The sequence below is a fragment of the Orbicella faveolata genome, unplaced genomic scaffold (genome assembly GCF_042242905.1).
Source record: "Orbicella faveolata isolate gen_17 unplaced genomic scaffold, um_ofav_v1 contig_27, whole genome shotgun sequence".
NCBI classification, from domain to species: Eukaryota; Metazoa; Cnidaria; class Anthozoa; order Scleractinia; family Merulinidae; genus Orbicella; species Orbicella faveolata.
Window position 1 is genome coordinate 7,950,001 of NW_028301555.1, and position 23,317 is coordinate 7,973,317.

General features: G+C 38.9%; 1 protein-coding gene across 2 annotated transcripts in view; it reads right to left on the bottom strand.

Annotated features, from left to right (window-relative positions):
• The window catches only part of LOC110067362 (advillin-like), a 23,323-nt gene extending 1,050 nt beyond the window's left edge, over nt 1-22,273 (bottom strand). Inside the window, exons 1-24 of one of the 2 annotated variants that reach the window (XM_089296774.1) lie at nt 22,057-22,273; nt 20,514-20,670; nt 18,276-18,376; nt 17,474-17,548; nt 16,585-16,644; nt 15,892-15,969; nt 15,749-15,798; nt 15,318-15,420; nt 14,220-14,330; nt 13,184-13,250; nt 12,139-12,262; nt 11,528-11,609; nt 11,243-11,338; nt 10,500-10,662; nt 9,009-9,247; nt 7,447-7,533; nt 6,740-6,811; nt 5,809-5,913; nt 5,236-5,419; nt 4,555-4,625; nt 3,735-3,944; nt 2,511-2,711; nt 1,414-1,515; nt 1-335 (exon numbers count right to left, since the gene is read on the bottom strand). The exon at nt 1-335 is cut by the window's left edge and continues 1,050 nt beyond it. In XM_089296774.1, the coding sequence (XP_089152900.1) occupies nt 222-335; nt 1,414-1,515; nt 2,511-2,711; nt 3,735-3,944; nt 4,555-4,625; nt 5,236-5,419; nt 5,809-5,913; nt 6,740-6,811; nt 7,447-7,533; nt 9,009-9,247; nt 10,500-10,662; nt 11,243-11,338; nt 11,528-11,609; nt 12,139-12,262; nt 13,184-13,250; nt 14,220-14,330; nt 15,318-15,420; nt 15,749-15,798; nt 15,892-15,969; nt 16,585-16,644; nt 17,474-17,548; nt 18,276-18,353 (2,472 nt within the window). In that variant the 5' untranslated portion in view covers nt 18,354-18,376; nt 20,514-20,670; nt 22,057-22,273 and the 3' untranslated portion in view covers nt 1-221. The remainder of the gene's footprint in view (nt 336-1,413; nt 1,516-2,510; nt 2,712-3,734; nt 3,945-4,554; nt 4,626-5,235; nt 5,420-5,808; nt 5,914-6,739; nt 6,812-7,446; nt 7,534-9,008; nt 9,248-10,499; nt 10,663-11,242; nt 11,339-11,527; nt 11,610-12,138; nt 12,263-13,183; nt 13,251-14,219; nt 14,331-15,317; nt 15,421-15,748; nt 15,799-15,891; nt 15,970-16,584; nt 16,645-17,473; nt 17,549-18,275; nt 18,377-20,513; nt 20,671-22,056) is intronic. The other variant, XM_089296773.1, reaches the window with a different exon arrangement.
• Nucleotides 22,274-23,317: the final 1,044 nt, after the last annotated feature.

Consider the following 23,317-nt stretch of genomic DNA (forward strand, 5'->3'; position numbering starts at 1 on the left):
TCGATTCGAAACAGTTTTTTTAATTCCGGTTATAAGCCCCTCCGTTTATAAGCCCATCTAAAAACTTTAAGAAGGTTGTATAAGTCCAGGGCTTGAAAGCAGCAGTTTACGGTAATGCATCAATTACGTCGTCGTTACCTCCCCCTCCCCTAACAAATGGATGGACTAAAGATGAGAAAAATGCATTACATTAGTTAAATTAATGACAGGGCGTCCTTTGTCTAGAACAAGTCAAGTTTTTTCTTCTCTTGGTTTTTCTTCCATTGCGGATAAGTTTCCCATTGTTTCTTAGACATTTTGAAGAGACGTTCAAATTCAGCGTCCTCAAGATGCAACTAAAACAAGAAACAACAAAGAGTGATTCACGTGTGGTAGAAATGGTATCAGATTAACGAATTCCCTGTTGCCGTGCTTCTGTTCAGTAATAGATCATAGATGACGTTAAAATGTGGTAAGAACAGAAAAGTGACCCACGAGGCGATAGCCGAGTGTATTGCAGATGTTCTTATCACATTTTGACGTCTTTGTGATCTGTTACTGAACAGACGCACGTCAACACAGAATCCAATTGTTCTATATATCAAAGGAAACAAAAAAGACTATTAATGACGTCATCTATGCGTCTGTCCTCCAGTAGATCATAGGTAAGAATCAATCAAAATGCGAGAATAATTTGACATATTATATTATCACAAATGGATCAGCAAGGACACTGAGCAAAAACAAACAAACAAACCAACAAACCAACAAACCAACAAACCAAAACAAGAACAAGAACATATTGTTAAAACACAATACCACTAAAACAGCGAAGTTATGTGAAGCAAATGTCAAAATACAACTCCTCACTAGCCTGCCTACATTTCCTATAGTTCTACTAGTTGAGAGAAGTTGGTGATACATCAGTTTCCAGCAACGAACGACATCTGATTTCTCCCTAGAATGCAGATTGTCAAATGAACAAGTGATAGAGGAAGATTGTCTTATCTCCCAATACCGAGGTGTCAAAATAAAACCATCCCTTTCATTATTGAAAGCCAGAATAAAACAACTGGCAAATTAGAGCTTTCTATAGCCAAACAAAATTACAAACAAAGTTAGAATTTCATAACGAAACATGGAAAGAACGGCTGCCTATTATTCAAAACTACTTTTCTAAATAGAAGTTTATATTAATTTCATTAATATAACAATATATAATAAGAAACTCCCTTGTATTGTATTACATCGTCGCGTGCGTTATTCCGTTATTCCGTATTTTATTTTATATTGCTAGTGAAATGTAAATTTTTACTTTGTATAATCTGGTAAATAAACTGTAAGTATGTAAGTGATGTGAATAGAGAAATTCTCAGAACAAACATAATCGCAATGTATGGCAGTCGGTATTGAGAACTTGAGAGTCGATCGCACCTCTTTCTTTGTAGGGTCCACCTCTTCGGGTAAGTCTTCTCCTTTCCTTGTCAGCACTTCCAAAGGAAAGCTCTTTGGTTTGAGTTTCTCCTCCCACTCGGTCTGTAAAATAAATTCTACGGTTAACCACGAAAGCTCTATGCTCTACGCTCAGGGATTTGTAGAGGGGAATCTTTGTTTAAAGTATTTGCCTCTTTAGAACAAGCGATTCAGGCTCTTTCTACACTACGCCGGAGGAATTTGAAAACGAAGGTTTCACTCTGAGAACGCATCAAATGTTTTCCGTCCACACTGCGTCGGAGGAATATAAAGACGCAACAATCACCGGTCATTTTGGTTATGTGTTTGAGTAAAACTCGGGCAGGGAAATTGCAATACTATCGTGATGTCATCGTTTTCGAAAAGCTCCGTTTTCAAAATGTTTTCTGTCCAAATAAAAACGCAAAGCCGACGTTTTCATATTCCTCTGGTTCGAAGAACGTTTTCAAAAAGCTCCGTTTTCGTGACGGGTTATTGTGGACGGAAGCCCTAACCGTTGAAATAAAGCTGCGTTTTCAAATTTCTCCAGCGCAGTGTGGACGGGGCTTCAGTTTCTCAGTGATCGAGCTACAAAAAAAAACTAAACATAACAGCTCTGAATATTGAAAGACCATAGCACGATAAACTGTCCCAAGGAATTGGAGTTCCATATATTGAACACTTTTTGTACGAGCGAGTTTGAAAACTCAACATTTTGTAAAGAGTATCAGTTCATGAACGCTCTTGCCACTCAGACATTTTGCAGTTTTTGAAAGATAAGATATTCAATTTCTCCTTGAATGTCTTACCCAAAGAGCCAAAAATTTCACCAGCTACTAAGTAGAGAAAATTCTGATGTTATGAATCTCCCTGATTGAGCCACTCTGTGACTTGGCCATACTAGGTTCGATTTCCGCCGCTCTCTCGAGTTTGGCCTTAGAAGCGCGGGCTCCTTTCCCAAACAGCGGCTGGTAATCGAACCCATGGCCATGCCAAATATCACGCATTCTCAACGGCGTTACTTCCGTCGTAACGCAACACTCCTCCCGACTAACGACTGCTAAGCAGACTACGCATACCATGCTCCAGGCGTTTTCGTCTACTTTGTCATTGTCTTGTTTGATGGCATTTAACTGTTCTTCATAACTCATTTTCTTATTCCACATCTGTGGCTCCCAAGCAACAAAGTACGACTTGAATGCAACTGGTTCAGCTCCTTGTTTTATCACCATCATCGTCATGTCCGCAGTTCGTTCACGTGGATCTGTTTTCACGTATTCCTGAAAAAAAAAAAGGAAGATTCAACCTTTCTTTAGATTTTGCTGTAAATGACAATTGACAGGAGCCCAAAAAGAAGCGAGGATGCCCAAGGCCCCGTCCAAACTACACCGGTGGAATTTAAAAACGGAGGTTTCACTCTGAAAACGCATCAAATGTTTTCTGTCTACACTAAGCCGGTGGAATTTGAAAACGCAACAATCACCGCTCATTTTGGATTTGTGTTTGACGAAAACTCGGGAAGGGGAATATCGTGATTATCGTGACGTCATCGTTTATGAAAAGCCTCGTTTTCAAAATGTTTTCCGTCCACACTAAAACGCAAAGCCGGCCTTTTCAAATTCCTCAGGTTTGAAGAGCGTTTTCTAAAAGCTCCGTTTTCGTGACGGATTAGTGTGGACGGAAGGCCTAACCGTAGAAACAAAGCTGCGTTTTCAAATTCCTCCGGCGAGGCGAGACCTAAAGGAGACAAGAATATCAATGCAATGGATTCCAGTATGAACATACTTGACAATGTAAAGCTAACATTTGGAAGTCTGAGGTCAAGTGTTCAAACTTGTTTGCGTGGTTTGGTTTGTAAAAGTAAGGAGAAATCATTTTGCGTCCCAACCTCAAAACGTAATTTTGTATTTCTTCTCGAAATAAAAGGTATTCTGACGGGAATAAACTGTACGAAGTTTCTTTTGTAACTAATATTTAAGTAACCTAATTATTAGCAAGAAAATGAAGAAAATGGAATTCTTGATGTCCGCCACTCAATGTTCGGTATTTCCTGACCTTCGCGCTTGAGTTATTTTGGACACATGCAAAATTACCTTTAAATTGAAGGAAACCTGAAAATAGTACTTTACTAAGATAGAAAAACACCAAAGAGATAATAACAAAGCAAAACGAAACAAGGCTGGTCAAGGATGGAGAAGATTTACACCGATTACAAACAACGAACTTGAAAAATTTAGGCTAAACTTTTCAAGATGCGCAAGCCGTGAGCCAGGTAGCTCCTTTGAAATCAACAATAACATTACCAAAGCAGTCTTAATCGCCTCGTGCTTCTCTTCTTTACGTGCGGACTCTCCAACCCACACAAACAACTCTTTCCAGGCGTCAAGGATCATAACATCGTCTTCCTCGAGATCCTCCTGTGAAAAGTCAAGAACTTCCTCCACTCTGAACCTGCCCGACGCGTTGGAACAGTGAAAAAGTCTGGCGGGGTAAGTCTGGTTGTCTCCCTCTCCCTGAAAAACAGTTATGATCAGACAAGCATTATAAGCATTAACTGTGAGATTTCTATAACTCATTTGGTCCGACTGTACATGAAGATTACCAACTGTAAGAAATAGTAATGAACGACAAGGAGAAAGTGTGGCATGATCAAATAATGAAATATTTAACATCAAAAAGAGATAAAACTCTAAGTGAGATTATTCGTGTGCGGAGTCTTGCCCGTTTGGATCAAAATCGGCTTCACATATCATCGTTGACTGCAGTTATTTCTCCACAAGGAATCTTATCTTTGAGGAGGACAAGTTACTGAGTAGACTTCAAAACCAGGCAGTTAAGAATGCTTTGCGCATGGCACGAACTGGTACTCATCAGTCACGTGATACTCAGCCACTTTTACAGTATGGCTTGTTTCAGGCTCTCGGGGAGTGGAGACGATCAAAAAAGCCGGCGGACGACGAGCGGGGTCTGAGAGAGAAAAGGAGAACCCAGACCCTGCTCGACACCCGCCGGCTTTTTCGATCGTCCACACTCACCAAGAGCCTGGATCAGGATGTTACGGTACAAATTTTAATAAACCACATTCAACAAAAGGATTAAACCAAGGAATTGCACAATACGTACCCAGTTCTTCTTAGTTGAGGAGTAGTCGCCTTTTCCGCCAAGCAACGTCCAGATTTTATCCATAGTCTTTGCTAGTTTGGGAAATAAGATTCAAGGAGTAATTCAAGTAATACATCAAACACGAAAGACCGTGTTTGACCACATTTCTATTCACCGAGAAGAGAGTTGAACTGATGATGTGTTTGGAAATATGGTCTAACACTGTTTTAGAAATACTCCTAGTCGCTTCATGTTACAGAACCGGGATAAGCTTCGGCCTGGTGGGCCACTTGACTCGTATGCAGACTTACTTTTTACTGTCTTGAGTCGGCTGACATGCACATTCGAAATCACAAAATCTGTCCATGATTTTGAAATCTGCGCTCAGTCTTGAATTACAGTGGAATCCCGACTTCTCGAACCCTCATTTTTCGAGCCTCTCGATAACCTCCCTCTCCTCAGTCGAACACTGTAATTTTCGCCCCGATCTCTCGAACTATTTGATTTTTTGAACAAATTACCTGGAGGTTCGAAAAATCGGGATACGTTATTTCCTTTCCCAGCAAAATTCCAAGGAGTTTTCATTATTTCCAAGCACGTTCTACAGAAATTCTTCTTCCCAAGGGCTTTTCAAGCGTCCTTGAAATTTAAAATTGAACTGTTCTCTAGAGCTTTTGAAGGATTTCAAGGATTAGGACTAACCATTTCTCTCATCGCCTTCCATAGCTCGTTCTGGATCGTCAGAGTGCCAGATAAGCCTTGCAGCTTCTCTAGCGACCTCCCTCTCATCACCAATACTGCCTTTACCAACCCACAGATAGCAAATACTAGAACTATGTATCAAAAACACATCACTGCTGTTCAGAGATTGGGCTACTGGGAGAACCTGTCCAAAGAGATTTAAAACAGTTATTAGTAGAATTCGAACACCCTATCTCTTACGGAGTAACTGCAGAATACCTGGCCACTCGAAGTTGTACCCTTAAAAACTTGGATACGCCGCTAAGCAGTTTGTGCACAGTCTTATCTTTTTTTCGCGTTTTTAGAACAAGAAATAGTCACATTACATTGCTACGTTGCTACGTAGCTACGCGACTACGCGACTACGTGGCTACGGGGCTACGCAGCCACGTGGCTACGCGGCTACGCGGCTGGCCACTGTTTCAACTGAAGTGTTTTGGAGTGGCCGGGTATTCTGCAGTCCAAAGTTCAGTGACCAAGAGTTAAAAAGTGGCTGACAGTAGATGGATTTATTTATATCCGTCAGTGCTTTACCTCAACAATCCTAGCATTGTTTCCAGTGACTCGAACCTGAAGCATACGGGTGTCTCTGCCAGTTTCCTCATTTTTCACATTCTTGAAGCCACTAGCATGTCCACCCTACAAACAGACAGTAGACAACGTTAAAGGAGCTCAGTCACAGTTTGCGCATATTGAAAAGTTTAGCCTCAATTTTTCAATTTCGTCGTTTGTAATCCGTGTTAATCGTCTCCATCCTTAACCATCCTTGTTCCTTTATGGTTTATCATTATCTCTTTGGTATTTTTCTATCTTGTTAAACTGTTATTTTCAGGTTTCCTACCATTTAAAGGTAATTTTGTATGTGGCCAAAATAACTCAAAATACCGTGACTGAGCTCCTTTAACAATAGGCCCTTTGCAGCTGGGCCATCACGTGACCTACTTTTCATAAAATTATTGGCTGTAACGTATAGAATACCAGAAATGGGAAAAGCATGTTGAAAATATCAAAATGACTAAGTTTGAAGCACCTGTCATTAAAGAATGAGATTTTATGACAGTTTGAATTTTTCAAAAATTAAGAAGATTTGTATGGAAAAAGATGTTGGAGAGCAAGACTTTCATCTCCAGCAACATTTTCAATGTCTTCCATAGATATCCTCTAAATTTTCCGAACTGTCGAAAGAACTTACTCTTTAATGCCAGGGGCCTCAAACTTAGCCATTTTGCTATTTTCGATATGCACTTTCCATTTCTGGCATTCTTTACTTATTTAGGTTATAGCCCATAAAAAAAAAAAAACTTTAACAAAAATTTTGTCACACATGCTTTACCTCAGAGTCAAATTACATCATCAGTCCTAAAGTTAAAGGAGAAAATCGCATTTGTATTCTAACCCTAACTTTTGCTGGAAAACATTTCTCCCTTGAACGCAATTTTTTTCCACGAGAAACTGTAATGCTCACCTGATAGATGATAAGCCGACGTTTGAAAATCATAAAAAAATGTTCAGGTTCCTTCCCTTCACAAACTCGAACCTGAAAAATTAAACAGTTCAACAGCAAAAAAAGTCATTTAACTGACGAGTCTTCCTGTACAGTCTTGGAGGAGTGGTGACCTATTTGCTGGACTTTGGATCGAATGGTCCAGAGCTGAACCTTGACTGGGGTTATTGTGTCATGATCTCGGGAAAGACACTTCATTCACAGAGTGACTGAGATGTTGGTGGTGTTAAGATGGCAACCAACAGGAAGAAGAACAGAAAGGAGACCAGAAATAATCTAAAGGAGGACGGGGGGAGTGAAGAAAAAGCAGAGAAGACGCATAGAAGCCCGAACGCTGACAGAGGATAGTGCGAGGACAGGGTAGGATAGACACAAAAATTAATTTTGCTGCTACTGATGCAAAAAGTGATGATGATGATGATGATGATGATGACGACGACGACAACAACGACGACGATGATGACGACGAAGAAGATGACGATGAGGGGCGGAAGGGGGAGGAGGAGGAGAAGGAACAGAATGGGCAAAGAGAAAGCCACAAAAAAAGGAGGAGAAAAAAGGGGAAGAGAAGCCGGAGGCTGCAGCGGAGGCAGAGGAGGAGGAAGCTAAAAATGAGGAACCACAGACAAGGAGGAGGTGGAGAAAACATAAACCAAAGGACTACTAACCTGATAGGGTTCTCCACCATGCTGGTCATCAAGGGCAATCGCACCAGCTGCAGCTGCTCCTTGTTCATCTGCTGTGCTATCATTTCCCTAGCATAAAAGTAACATCATTATATGGCTAGCTCCGTGAGCGGGCAAGATGAATCAAATCCTGCGCTGTGATTGGTTACCTGAGCAGGTAAGATGGAGTTATCTTGCCTGCTCGGGACTACCTGTTGTGTCCTACAAGGAAAATTACCCCGAAAACCATATAATAAATCCTTTTTGACCAAGTGCTTGTTCGGTCACGATAGCTAGATATTGGCCTCGTTCTTTTCCTGCGTGTTTATGGACCTCGACTCTGTCTCGGTCCATAAACACGCAAAAAAAGAACTTGGCCAATATCCAGCCATCTTGACCTCACACTTGGTCAATAACCCATACATCTGATGATGGAATCATGTTTCTCATTTTCTTTCAATAAGAAATTTGGTTGAAAGGTCACAAATATTATGCCTAAGCAGAGAGCAGTCGATGCCGTGACCTAATGGCTATCTAGATGTGTCCAATACTATTGCACTTGCTTTATATGGACCGCCATTTACAACAAAAGGACTCGTCTGTAAACTTTGCATGGCATAGTTAATAAAGAAGGATGGTGCCAGAGATGCCAAGATTTATGTTGGAAGGTCCATGTGATTGCCCATGCAATCATTTTCTTTGCACTCATACATTCATGAATTACGTAACTGAAACATTTCTGTTGCTTTTTTTTTTCTCCGTCAGTAGTACACAGTAATTGTATTTTATACAATGTCAAGGCCAAAAGAGCAAACGAAACAATACAATGAAGATTTCACTTTGTCGGGTTTCATAACCATTTCCATCTATAAACTATGGCAAGGACCATCACTCTTGCTTACGGCCTGTAAACAGAGCATATATCTTATCGTGGTCTCTACATTTCAAACAATTTGCCATCCTTTCTAACATACCGTCATTTGCAATTGACCGTAATGATGGTCCATGACTGTTTTGTACAGAGTACAATTACAGGCCGCCATTCTTGTTGACAATCCGAATGTAGAATGTACAACTTCATCATACAACAGCTCGGCAATGTGGACATTCAAGAAGGTTTTAAATCCCGGCCCCAAAGGATATGGTCTTTCAGCCGTTTTGGTCATAAATAGGGTATCAATTTTAGCTGATTTTAGCCATATTGGACATAAATAGGGAATGGATTTTGCACTCTAGCCTTGATATGGGTATGTTTTTAAGAAGAAGCCACTTTTTCATCATTATCGAAAAGAAAATCAACAAAAGCCCTTCACAAATTATATTTACGGTAATTTAACATTGGTCTGAACCAGGGAATTAATTGTAACGCAGGTCTGAAACAGGGTTTTGATTTACGGGTCAGGTCATAAATAGGGTTTCGAATTTATGGTCAGGTCATAAATAGGATAGGGAATATCGCAGATTTTGGCCATAAGTAGGGTAAGGGTTTTGGGAAGCGGGCAGCACACTCCTGCCCAATTTTTCCGGGTGTACCCCCCTCCCCGGGTTTTAAATAAAGTGCTCACCAGCCAGAAGTAGATGATGTGACGTTCCCTGCCGTTCTTGAGATAAGTGTACAGAATGACGTAGCAGTCTCCAGAGTAGAACACCCCATGAGATTTCTCAGGAAGTTCTTCTAACTTAAATCCTTTTACCCTATAAACTTGGACCGTGCCTGTGCCGTCATCAGGAAGGGAGCTGGTCACCGACTTTCTTCTGTCATGCATGGATTTCACTTCAAACTTTGGCCTTTGGTCCAGTTTTTCTGTGAAAATTAAAGTCAATGAAAAGAAATTAAAAGCGTCAACAGCTGTCTTGCAAAATGGAGGTTGCATGACTGAGAGACATCCAGGACCTGCTATTAAATTGAGACCACTCCCATCACATATACATACATCGGGGCAACCCAGCCATGAAAGGGAAAAAAACAGGCACCATCACACTGATAAATCAGTGGAAACAGAGGCAGGGAAAGAGAAAACCAGCCTTAGAGAACAGACCCTACAAAGACACTAAAGTTCAAGAAAAAGCTTGTTAAAGGCAGACTGTTACTAGCCCACTCTGGTCTGAGTACATGTGGAATCCTGGCAAACTCTGTTAAATTGTATTTAACTGGCAGGCATACAATGGTAGACTAATTGCATAAAAATGTAACAATGTTAAAAAACAACAGCTAGGAAGACCTGAGACCTGTAGAGTTGGACCCCACCAGTTCGAACTTGGTTATTCCGAATTCCTGTTATTTTGAACTCAAAACCTTTTCCCTTAGATTTGCCCTTCAGCCATTTACTATCCGTTATTTCTCAAACTCATTAATAATTCATCAAGTTTAAACAAAGGAAATCATGACCGTGACGGTGTTTGGATATCTGATCTTAATTAGCATAGATTTTTACGATTTTAATTTTCCGTTTTCTCCTTAGTTTTAGTCTCGATTGAGAAGATATATCAAACACTCAAGACAGTGTTTGACCACATTTCCAAACACCTCGAAGTTCGTCAAAAATACTCCGCTGTGCGTCGTATTTTCAACTCTCTTCTTGGAGTTTGGAAATGTGGTCAAACACGGTCTTTCGTGTTTGATATATTACTTCCAACTCCCACTATTTCAAACTTTTTATTTGTTTCCCCGAGAGCTCAAAATAGCGGGGTTCAAGTGTATTTGTTTCCAGACAAATAATTTGTCTCTTCAAAGCAAGGCCAAGATTGTTTAAATTTTAATTTAAATTCATCACCACTTAATATGCAATTGTTCTATAAATTAATTAATACTATTAGCAAACAAAAATCATAAATTACTACAATTAACTCATAATTATCATCATAAATTAAAATAAAACAAATTAGACATGTTCAGATGCACAGCTGAACAAACGACATATTGGAACTGATTAATTTCTTCATAGCTGCTGCCACAAATGGTACCAACTGTTAGCCAGCTGACATAGCAATAACAGCTAACGTAAAAACTCCAACAGGAACACTAGGTATCTTACAGTAGTTTAAAAAAACTGTACCTCTAGTGGCAATGCCCTGGCCAGCATGGTATGTCTGTGTCATTCCAAAGGGCACCGTGGTTTCCCATGATGAAAAATATTGTTTAAACTCTGTTGGCTCCAGCTCTTCTTTAATGACTTTAATAGGTGTGTTAGGATTCAGTTGCCTGGCAGAGATAAACCCCTTAAAAACAAAGGCAAATTTGATAAGAATTTGAATTAAAATTTGGCCATGTTAAATAAATTGATGATGCTTCTTTTAATGCTTAAGCCTGCTTCACACTTTTGAGATGAGCTTGTTAAGCACAAGCACAAGCAAAATGATGCTCACTAGCAACATACGCATGCAGTGTGAGTTACATTGCTGGAGAAACAAGACAGCAATTGGCTTCATTTTTGTGCTAATTATATGGTAGTGCTTATTTCATGCCAGTCCCACTTGTAAAATAAGCATAATACTAGTAAAATAAGTACAAGTACAAGAAAAAGGAAAATGTTTCTTTTTGTAGTGCTTATGCTTGTGCTCAATACCCTAAAAGCTCCCGCTGTGGGCCTTTTGACACTGAACAACCTAAGAAAAACCAAAACCATATTTTCAACCCCTAAAAGGTACGACAAGCACCCCCCTTCCCTTTTGTTTGGGAGTTCCCTCACCTGGATATGGGAGACATGATATTTATTCATATTTGCTGATTTCAGAAGACTCTCAGATAGTCCAGGAGAGTTGACATGAATAAAATGACAATAATTAAAATGTCACTAACTTGGGCATCCTTGAAGGCTTGATTTTTTTCATTCCGAGTTGATTTCTTTCCTTCCCACACATAAATGCCCTGACCAGTCTCCAGAATAAAAGCGTCCTGCCATAAATACAAAAAGTTCTGTTTAAACACCAGCAACTAGATAAGCTCCAGCCTGATTAGCCACTTGGCTTGTATGCAGACTTAAGAGACTTAAATATTTGTAAATATTGATGAAATTAAATTGCCTTATAAATTGCCACATAAATTGCAATTATTTAGACATTGTAACATGGGAACGAGACTAACATCAGGGTCTAGATCTTCTTGTTTCAGAGGTTTGCTGCCAGTCTCTTTCATCGTGATATTTCCACTGGAATCCTCTTGGACCCTGAAATCACAAAGATTAACCAATCAACCATTCAGTTTGTATACCTTGTCATGAGTGATGATACTTAAAGCTAAAATAAAGGTGTTTTTCATATGTACCAAACCCCCCCATCCTCTTGTTCTCCCAGATTTCCTTGTATGTTTCTATTATTGTAGAGTTTGAGCTCGAGATTTCTATTCTGTGATGGTTGACAAGGGCACAGCCCAAGTCTTCTATATAACACATAGAAATTGAGAGCAAATAAGCTAATTGTTTTAGTACAAATCTACTAGATATTCAAAACTATATTTAATCCTCTTCACAGACACTTCGAAAACGCTATGAAGTGGCTGCCATTTTCTTAACAAGCCCACACTGCTACGCTACTCATTAGTCTAGATCTACAACAGAATAGATAATGGTAGTGAAGCCAATCAAGGAACGGCATCCGTGATAGAACTCTAGTAGATTTAGACAAAACTCAAAAGAGACACAGAAAATGTTTGCCATTTCTCAAACATGCCATAAATATTGCATCCATGTATTGTACCTGTATAAATTGAGAGTTAGGATTTCATCATGAGCTTCATCACTTTCCCCTTCCTTAGTAATAGGAACAATACGTTTGTTTCCAGTCAGTTCAAGAAAAAACTCTTCCTCTTCTTCTGGCGTTCCTGCGTTTGAAATAACATGTTAGAAATCGTCAGCAAAATGGAAGTACGGGGGGGGGGGGGGGGGAACTCCCATATAAAAAGGAAGGTGGGTGCTTGTCGTACCTTTTAGGGGTTAAAAACACGGTTTTGGTACCTCTTACAATGTTAAGCCTCAAAAGGTCCACAATGGGAGCTTTTGCGGTACCCTTTACGGCATTGAGTGAAAAGAGTATCACAGGAGATCATGTGTTGTTCCAGAATTGGTACCTCTTAGGGGTGAAAAAAAACTTTCAAGCCATGCCCACAAAACAGGATCTTAGTACCTGTTAGGGTTTCTTTTTAAAATTTCTGACAAGCACCCTCACCCTTTTTTATATGGAAGTTCTCCAGGGAATAATAATTAGTACTCTAACAACAGTAAAAATACACCAACACATTGGGGACACAAGGCTCAACCTTCTCATCAGTTATTTGCCTGGGTTAAGTCTATAGCGACATAAGTATAATTTATGCCAAGGCTAAAAATGAGCACTGCAGAAACTTATCCCCGATTTCTCCAACTACATGATTTTTCAAACCCCATGTTCCAGATAAGTTGGGGTCTCAGGTCAAAAACCCTACGAGGTCAACTACATGAACCGACAAATAAATAGAAAATTTATTAATACTGATCTGGTGGGAGTAGCAGAAATTGACCCACTCAAATTCCTTGTTGACACCCAACCATGAAAACTTATCTGGAACCCTGCATGAACCAATTTTTGTGTTTCCACTGGAGGTTCCAAAAATCAGGATTCCACAGTCTGCTCATTCTTCTTGAACTTAAATTCAGCTCCGCAAACAACAGTGATCCACCAATCCCCTTCACAATAACAATATACCTGACAAACGTTCTTAAATGTCAACACTGCTGATATCAAAGTTGAAAACTAAGACACTTACCGATTACAATTACAGTAGCCAAACCAGCTCGCTCCTCATCTCGTAATCCTCGCCCATATTTTATAGCCTGTCATATATAAAAATACTTATAACATGCTTGATGGAAAAACTATTTATTGTAATTACTGGTTTGTGAAAAAAATAAATGGTTCCATTCACTATTCAATAGTAATGCTAGTACTAATTGAAGGTCAAACCTAAGTGGCTGACACGTTGGCCATCTCATCACGCTGCGAGCTACTAAGGCATGTAAACTTATCATATATCAATAAAAGTTACTGGTACTGTTTTATAAAGAGAGATATCCATACTCTCTGTACAGAAGGGATTAAAATTTAAAATTTCCTGGGTTGGAGTGTTGTTCCAGAAAATATCCATACCCCTCCCACGGAAGGTTTTTTGGTTAGAACCCTCCCACTCGTCCAGAAATTCCAGTTTGGCTTCATAATTTCTTTTAAAAATTTTGGCTTTTGAAACCCCCCTCGCTTTCAGAATTTCCAATAACCTTCCTTGGGGTGGGTATTGATATTTTCTGAAAATGCACACTCTGTAACACACAAAACATTTAAAGTGTATGAAACTTCATCTAGGAATTTCTAGAAGAGTGGGGGTCTTAAGAAAAATCCCTACTGTAGGGGAGTTACATATGACAACTACATAAGACATATTAATTAAATATTACATATTTCAAAATAACATGTTTTTTTGTGTATCACACTATAAAACAGAATAGCCTGTACAGCTGGTGGAATTCATGAGTGAGTAATTTCTGGTGGATGCAGAGCCGCCATTGCATTCTCTTGCAAGCAAAGACTGCAAGGAAATTTGCAACTAAACCACTCCTCACCAATTCCCTCACAGCTGCACTAGCATAGAGTACAGCTTCACCACCAAAATGAAAGCCTTTGCACGCAAAATCTTGCCAGCTAGGCAGGCTATTACCAGAATTTTTTAGAATTCTTGTAAAAACATCAAGAGTATTGTGTTTACTTCACAGCAAAACCCACCAAAAAAACTTAACAATCAATAAGCTTACATTAAACCTCTCGTTCGCATTGCTCTCCTTGCCAAGCCACACAAAAATCTTTCTTCCACAGTCAAAAACAAAGCAATCTCCATTGTTAAGAGAATCAACAGTAAGAGGCACCTGAAGAAATGAATTCAAAATTAATTAATAGGCCACTTACTAACTTGGCTCCGAGGCTTGCGAGAATAGAGCAAAAGAAATCACATCCAGGTTAAGGGATGAATAATTGATTTCTTTTGTTAGTTAGAATTTTAAAATATTGAAATTGGCCTATTGAGGCACTGCTAGTGAACAGCAAGTTGGGAATATTGCTAAAGAGCACTTGTCTCTTGATGGAACAATCATAACCATTCCAGCAAGCAGTCAACTTTATACTGTCCATTAAATTTTTTTTTTTTTGCATTATCAGACCTCCCACCATAAGTTAGGCTGCACGCAGGCTCATGTTGGAGTCACAGAATCGAGTGGTGGAAGCAAGCAGCGAAGCTGCCAGATGAGAAAGGCACTTTCTTGTCGCCTCTTCACCAGACTCCACCCTACCAGATCGCTTCGCTCTTTGCCACTTGTGCGTGTGGCTCAAAGGTAAGCCTGCTCGCTGGCTAACCATAATTCAGCGATAATTTCAAAATTTTTATTCAAACAAAAACTAAGCCTCACCATGCAATTTATCATGCAGAATTTAGCAAATGTGCAAAGTTTAACAAGAATTTGGTACAAACTCAATGAAAATATGGGATCTAAACCTGCCAATTTTTACAAGTCAAAGAAATGAATATCTGCCAGGGGCAATGCCTGCTCCCTGGCATATCTTCCTTTGTAAAAATTGTCAAGTCTGGGGTCCCATATTTTCACGACTTTGTAGCAGCTTCTTTATAAAACTGTGCAAATCTACTAAATTTGGCATGATAAATGTATCTATGGGGGTGGATTTTGATTAATATATGATTATAAGAAAAGTATGAAAAATTGTTGATGCTGCCTGACATTGGCAAAATAGGTCAATTATTTGCATTGAGTGTGGATGTTTTTTTGGTGAGGCAGACTTTTTAGTATGATAGGTCTCCAATGTGTGCAAAGAGGTTTATAAAAAAATCATTGTCAGCTCACCTGAGAAGCATAAACTTTACGTTTCCCTTTCACACGTATCAATGCCTTTACAAACTCTTTCTTCCCTTTCTTGAAACCCGAAGCATGGCCACCATCCAGCAAGCTACATTTGGAAAGAAAAATAATGTCATCTGGTTCCAAGTGAACTAGTCTACAGGTAATATAGAGTTGTCGTGGCTATCCCTCATTTAGGTTAAGGATGATAGTCTTCGTATTGATCAGGAGTGTGTCCGCAGGGGTTTCATTAATGTTTTCAGCAGGAGAAATTAGTTTTCACAGGCAGGCAAAAGTTTTTGAAGTGAACTCCTTTATGAGAAAAACTTTCCTCTTGATGGTCAAACCAGGCGGGCAAAATCTTCCTTACCCCATTAGCCTCATACCCCATTTTGTGGCATAGTAAATTAATTTAATTTATTAAAAACTCTTCCTACCTTATGTTTGGAAAAAGGTTTCGGAACCCTTTATCTTCATAACCACCAACCTGGGATAAAGAAATTCGAAAAGAAATAAGATTAAGAATTTCATTCTATAGAGTGGGAAGCTCAAAAGGAAATCAATCAAATCTTTTACAAACCACACGATGCTGCACAGGATAACCACCCATTTCATCATCAAGGATCACAGACAGGCTGGCAGCAGCTCCCTGTTCGTCCTTTGTAACAAAACAGAAAAACATAGCAAAAAGCGTTACTAGCCATTCAATCAAGCTAAGTCTGCTTACAGGCCATTCAGCCCAGCAGGCCGGCGCTTATCCTGGTTTCTGTAGCATGAAGTGTCTAGGAGTATTTCTACTTCCCCCTGGATGGGATGCTAGTCCATTGCAGGGTTACACCCAGCATTAAATTCAGTGGTTCCCATTTATACACCTGGGTGGAGAGAGGTACTGTGAAAGTTAAGTGTCTTGCCCAAGAACACAACACAAAGTCCCCAGCCAGGGCTCGAACCTGGACCGCTCAATCGGGAGACAAGGGTACAAACCATGAGGCCACTGTGCCTCCAGAAGACACAATGAAAAGCTAATTATTTTGGCCGTTTTTAAAGCTATGAGGACGAAAGTACAGTTATAACAAGGGGAACAAGTGACCATTCCAATTTGCTTGGTTTTCAAAACCTGGTTGCAAGTTGTTTTGACCATGGCAAGAACAAAAAAGGTGATGAGTTCTCCAAAAATATTATTGGGTAATCCCAATTCCAGTAAACCTTAGCAACTTCTTTGAGCTATTGTTTCTCTGTTTATACTTGATACATTTGACTGATTTTTTCTCACCTGAGAGGTTTCTGGCCCAAGCCAAAAATATATGTTTGCCATCTTTCCAACAGTTCTTGTCTTAAAGAGAAAAGAAGAAAAACATGTACATTTGTTAAGAACTGAACAGGTCAAGTACTAAATTTAAAAGCTTCCTAAACAACTTCTATATAGCCCCTAACTGTCAGGTCAAATTTTGACACACGACAAGGTGTTTTAACAGCAACATGCAGGCAATCAAATGACTGCAAACAAAATTAGGTGAACTGATCATGAAATTCTTGTAGCTAAGTGCAGACCTACCAAAACTGCAACACGAAAGGATTTCAAATCCAGATGGAGGAGAGATGTAAATGAATAGTGGCTCCTAAGCTAGATGGAGGGAGTCCACACACAATAATTGAAGGGGTGGCAAATTGCTTTTCACTTCCTTGTACAGAAAAGGAGAATTTGACATGAAATCAAGAGTCGCTTGGGGCTTTTTTCCATGCACCCTTCAATTAGCATAATTACTCACAGCAGGTGAGTATAAATTGAGATTTTGTTACACTGTCATTGGTCAAGGATTGCATCATATCTTGCTTCTGTCATCTGGAGCAAGGTGATTATAGCAAAGGCATAAATTGACGCTTAACCATGTTCTTAAGAAGATTTTAACAGTTCTCATCTCCTTCATCCATGCCACAGTATAAATTCTACCAAACAAGCCACAAGTCCCCCATTCTACATCCAGGCAATAATACTTGCATATCACAATCTCTTCCCCCGCTCTCCCCCTCCCCCCACCCCCACCCCCAAAAAGCAAGAGGGGTACGTATTTCCAAAGCATTAATTAAAACACAAGCATTTAGATGTACTATTATTGTAGGTATCAATGTTAAACCCAGTACTTCATGATTTTACATTTTACCTCTAGTATAATGTAGGAATCCCCCTTGTAAAATTTTCCATGTTGCTTAGGGTCAACTTTAACAGGCTTAAAAAACTGCAAAATAATTTTTGAAAATCAACTCAATTTATTGTTTTGACTACTAACATTAATTTTATTAAGAAATTTATGATTTATACTTTAATATTAATAAGCACTCTATACCACTGTGGGTTGACCTCACTGGATCAAGCAATAATTGCTTGCAGGAACTCGTCAAATAGCTGCATTATTATTATTGGCATTAGCGATAATTTTCTGGTACCTGACATTATGCAGGTGTATTTTCAGTAAGCATGCTTAACTTTACCACAGCCATCTCAGATGCAGAATAAAACGGAGGAGACTTATCGGATTAGAGAAAAAAGTAGCTCAATCATAAGCCTCTACAATTTACAACATTTTGGTGACAAGAAAAGTTCTTATCCATCACAAAAAAAATAATTTTATTGCACATTAAAATTTTTGATGGTCTTTTCAGATCTTGAGTGACTTACATTTGTAGTTTGCTTTGCTGCTGGCTCACAGGCACGAGAGTTAGGGGAAAAATGAAATGAAGATGCATCTGCTAAATGTGCTTACAGTATAAATTATGCTGATGTACATGTCCACTCTTATTCTCACCACTTGTACATGAAGAGTTCTGAAGATTAGGAATATTGCTCTAAATAGGTGAGATAGCGATAATAGTGTTTTAGTCAAGGACTGTAAAAAACCACATATAACAGGTTTCCAGTCAAAAATCATTCCCACTCATGTTACAAACAAATTTGCAGTTGTCTACCTCAATTCTCCAAATTTCCACTCCTGGTTTAGTCCCTGCACCAGGAAAAGTTCTCTGTCCACTTTCTGCAACTGGCATTTTAATTCTTTAACTGTTGGTGCCTGTTGATCAAGAAGAACTATCACTATAAGTTTCAGAATATAAAACGACAAATTACATTTTACAAACATGTTCTGCCAGAAACTTCTGCCTTCTTCTGTGCAAATAATTCAGAAGATGCAAATTGAAGTGAAAAAATTGAAGGAAATTGAACTAGTAGGTCATGCTAACAAGTCTGTATAATATAATTGACAAAAGGGTGCACATTACAAAAAAGAAAAGCTTAAATTTACGTGTTTAGAGTTGCTGATTAAGGGATGGGTTTTCCCACTGGATGTGCAAAGCTTCTTTATCTTGAGCTGAAATGTAAGCTATTGCTAGAACTTGATCATGAGTCACAGCAGGGCTATCGTGCCAGACGTTTTAATGTCACACAACAATACATACCTGGTAAAATCAATCAGGCAATATTGTTAAAACTGGTGTTACTAAATAGAGTAACAAAGTAACGAGTAACGGGAAAAAAATTCAAAGGGTAAAAAATTACAAAATCTTTCAAAAATACGTAACATGGATTGAAACAGATAAAAAGTAAAGGAAGCATGTTTTCCAAGGCATGAAAAGACTTTTCCCTACGTTTTTGATTCATGTACAGGTGCTTATATCATCCTATGTACATGATGCCACACCAAAAGAGGGACTCAGATAGTATATGTTTTTTTCTTTCTTACACCAAGGCTTTCTAAATTGTAAGCAAAGCAGGTAAGGTCTAAGGTTCTAAAACTTAAAAGAGGCCAGTGCCCTAGACTATTGCAGTGGATCACCGTGGAAAGTTTTCAAAACCTGAAATCTGATACCATGTATCATCTTCATCAGTTCGTGAAAAGGAAATCTATTGCCTGACGGTTTCAATGAACCAATAACTTAATTCTGTCTTCAGAGCAAACATCAACTTGTGATGATTATGAGAAAAGTGAAGAAAGAAGTCTTTTTGTCTATTTTCAGGGTTATGATTTCTGGAAAGCATTTCTACTTATACTCATTTCTACTTATTATCTTACTAGGTTTACTTACTTCACAGGCTCTTTCGTGAAGGCCATATAAAAGTGGCCGGGATTAATATCAATACTTGGAACCTTAATGATTTTACTTTAGTTTTAATGGCTAGATAGAGTAAACATAGGCTATGATAAATTTGATAATATAATAATTTTTTATTGTTCCTAATGATTTTGGTGACTTAAGCAGGGGCACTTCAGGTGTGGATCTCAGATAAATGGTGACTGAGGTTTCTGAGTACTTCTGAAAAATCTGTCCGATTTCTGTAAAATGGTGGATCCGCGGCTGTGCTTTGATTTCAGGGGACAGTGGCCAGTGACATGACCATCAAATTTTAAGGGGGCAAAGTGTATCTAGAGAATGGGAAATGAAGCAATAATTGCATTTTGGTGACTTCAAACCCAAAGATTTTTAAGAATACATTTTTCAAACACTTCAGGGATCTTCAGTAGCTATTAACTAGTAGTAATCAGAGATTATGAGAGTGCGTTCGACGCTCTAACTTTAATACATAATTATATATCATAAATAAATGATTTTACTAGCTGACTTTCAACCTTTGTCTATTGCTAAAATCAACATTTTTCAGCAGCAACCGAGGTTTTACAGTCAGATATGCATAGTGTCAAAGTCCATGCTAGTGAAGAGGTCACGAATTGTTGATACGTTGCGTGACGCTGCCAGTTTCTGTAGTCTCTCAAGTTTCATAGTATATTTAAATTACGTACATTATTCTAAGCTAGCATTTGCAGTCGCATGCTCGTTTCGCGACTAATTCGAGTATTTCCCCTGATGAATAAAGTAGTCTTATGGATCTTGCCTTCAGAGTACTTTTCCACCGATTCCAAACAATAAATTTCGACCGGATAAAGACTGAGCTATCTGTCACGACTGTAACTAATCAAAAAATGCAATCAAAATGTAGCTGTTTCCCACGGTTTATCATCCCAAAGCCAAGTCGTGTTAATAAACAAGGACAATTCCCTCAGATTGCGATAAATGCTGCCGTTGAAGCGTTTAAATTCACCAAAATCTAACGCTGAGAGCACATAATAGCGAGGTGTACAGCGACTGAATGGAAAGAAGTCAAAAAAAGATCCATCAGAAAGACCAGCTCACGTGGCCTGCTCACATACTCACATGTTCGCCACATGTCTTATCACATGTCTTAGCATTAAACGGTACCAGTTTGCTGGCTGTGACATGCTCCTGCAAAAATCAAGCGGGGTGGCCATTTTGGTGTCCTTACAGGAATGTGGTATTTTTCGGCCTAGAACCGTGCACAGGAAAACCAACTCTGAAAAGCCACAGGTCAAAATTAGGTTTGCGTTCCACTTCGTCGAACGCAATAATTTAAATCTTTCTTCGATTTCTAAAGATTTTGGTTATTTTCTAAAAGAAAACACCTACTTCAACACAACAGGGAAGTTTTGACTTTGTGGGACTATAGAGGCATAAACATCAAACTTAACGGCATTCATCAAGTGGCACATAGAATTATTCAGAAGGTCTGGTTTTGGTCGGGGGGAGGGATTGCATTAAAAAGTGATTATTAAGCCCAGTGTGACATCATTTCATTTCTTTGCGTTGGTGAGATCGACCCAAAATGAAGAACTAGTAAACAAGAGAAAAACTAGTTCACTAGTTTTTGGTCAAATCAAATTTAGCTCAAGTGTCCATATACCGTAGACCTGTGTTGTAATTTATGCATTTTGATACCGCACATAATTAAATTTTTGTTGTCTCTAGAGAATAAAAAAACAAAAAGAAATATTCCTTCATGTATTTTCAATATTATATAATAGGTGTTCCGTTAAATAATTATAAATGAATCATGGATTTTATTAGCATCAAGGATGCTGCAAGGATTGAAATATTTTGAATCGAAAATAACGAGACAAAAAATGTGCTAGAAGTGACACTTCAAATGCGGAAAATAAGTAACAGAACGGTAGATTTAACTAGTTTTATCTCAAATGTTTTCTTACAATAAAAAAAATTCAGGATCGCGCAAATTTTGTCAGTCGAAGGACGAGCTATTTTAGTAGAAAAATCTCGTGGATTAATGGTTATTTCTAGAAAACAAATGTTGACTAGCCTAGGGGAGGAAATAAACCCGCAGGGGCTTTATAATTCACGCGTTCATGGTAACGGCGGTATAATATGGTTTTGCATGTAAATAGCGGTTGGAAGACATAACTAACCGCAATAAGACATCGAAACTGTGAATTCTTGCATTAACAAACACGGGTCATTTCGTAAAGAGCAAACACAGTTTTTGCACGAAATTAATGCAAAGCGATCGACGTCCATTCACTTAAATAATTTTTTTGATGAGCCCCAAATTGCACAGTGCTCTCGCAATTAACAACGGCAACAGCCAGAACGCGTCCCTAAGATCATCTAAGCTTATGCACGTCACTTAAATACAGCAATTCCACAACAATAACTTGCTAAAAAGTATACATCTTGCAAAACAAATACGCTCAAAACTATGGCAAACACATGACAAGAGTGGTTCGCGCGAACGAAAATGGGTGTCAACTAGAAATCTGTTGACATTCGCTCCGAAAGACTCAGCTTCCAAAACCATCTAGAGAAATAATTCTTCGCGAAGAAAATGTTAAAATAGGGTTGATGCGAGGCTATGGTTTATAAACTACCTGCTAGCTAGCAGACTCACCTTCCAGATAAGCTTTTCCACTGAGGTAAACAGATCAGTCCGTATTTGAGATTATTGTAGCTCTAATAACTGCAAACTGGCCAAGCCGTCTCACATCCGGGACATCGCGTAACGATCGACGCTGTCGTGGGCGTGAGAAAAATGTCGGCATGAATAAATTTGCACCCTACCCCTCTGTCTTTAGTAAAAGAAGGTGTGAGTGAATTTTATTTACCAGACGTACATTTAGAAAGGGGCGATGGGCAAAAATTTATTAAGTTATATAATGCCTGCATGCGACAATCTTCTGTAATTTATGTAAGTGTGAGTCAATATAGATAATTGTCATCGCAAAAAGGAGCCATATTTAGACATTACTGAACTTGCGTACTTCAATCTAGCGTTTTCGATTTCTGCAACAAAAGACAAGAAAATTATGGTCTGACATCATAGCTAACAAACCGTGACTAGATACCGATAGAAGTTCAGGAGAGCATAACGAGATGTTTTCGAAAGTCATCATCTCTATTGTACATCAATAACCTTATAGGACGCAGAAAGAAAACACGAAACAGCGTGTCGGCGTGATGCCCACATACGGTACTGAGAAAATTCTATACGGCCAGTCAGAATGGGTGTAGTTTATAAAAATAGAATATTTTCAAGTGCCGAAATAAAGAGTTGAAGTACACGGACGTTTCGAGAATACACTCTCGGCTTTTTTTTTAATATAAGAATACGCACTAAGCCGTGTGAAATTCTTCCTTTCCCTAAACAGCAAAACTAGCTAAAAGGCCAACAAAGCAGCAACAGCAGGATTCTGCGAGAAGTTATGTGCGGCGTCATATCTGGCTTTGATGCCTGCAGTCTGGCTCCAAAATTACTTTAACACCATCCAGACACCAAATACATTCGAAAACAGAAATGTCATACGCTATAATCTAAAGATATTCACAGCTGGTATTTTCAGCCTAAAATCGGCACAACAAAAAATGAGAATATTCAGCCTGGGCCACAAAATCAATATTCTTGTAAAAAAAAAAAACAAAAAACAAAAGTGTGTGCTAATCTGTTTTCCGCTTCAGGTGTAAAAACAGAATAATAAATAACATCAGGAGTGACCTCATGCGGCAACTATAGTCGGGAAGACACGACATTTTCAGGTTCGTGCCGTCCCGACTAGCTGCCCCTGGGTCTCCGGGGATGGAGTCATCTGGGCTCCTGAAAATAAGTAACACGATCGTATCAAGAGACGCCGGCTGCGACTGACGATATTTCCTTT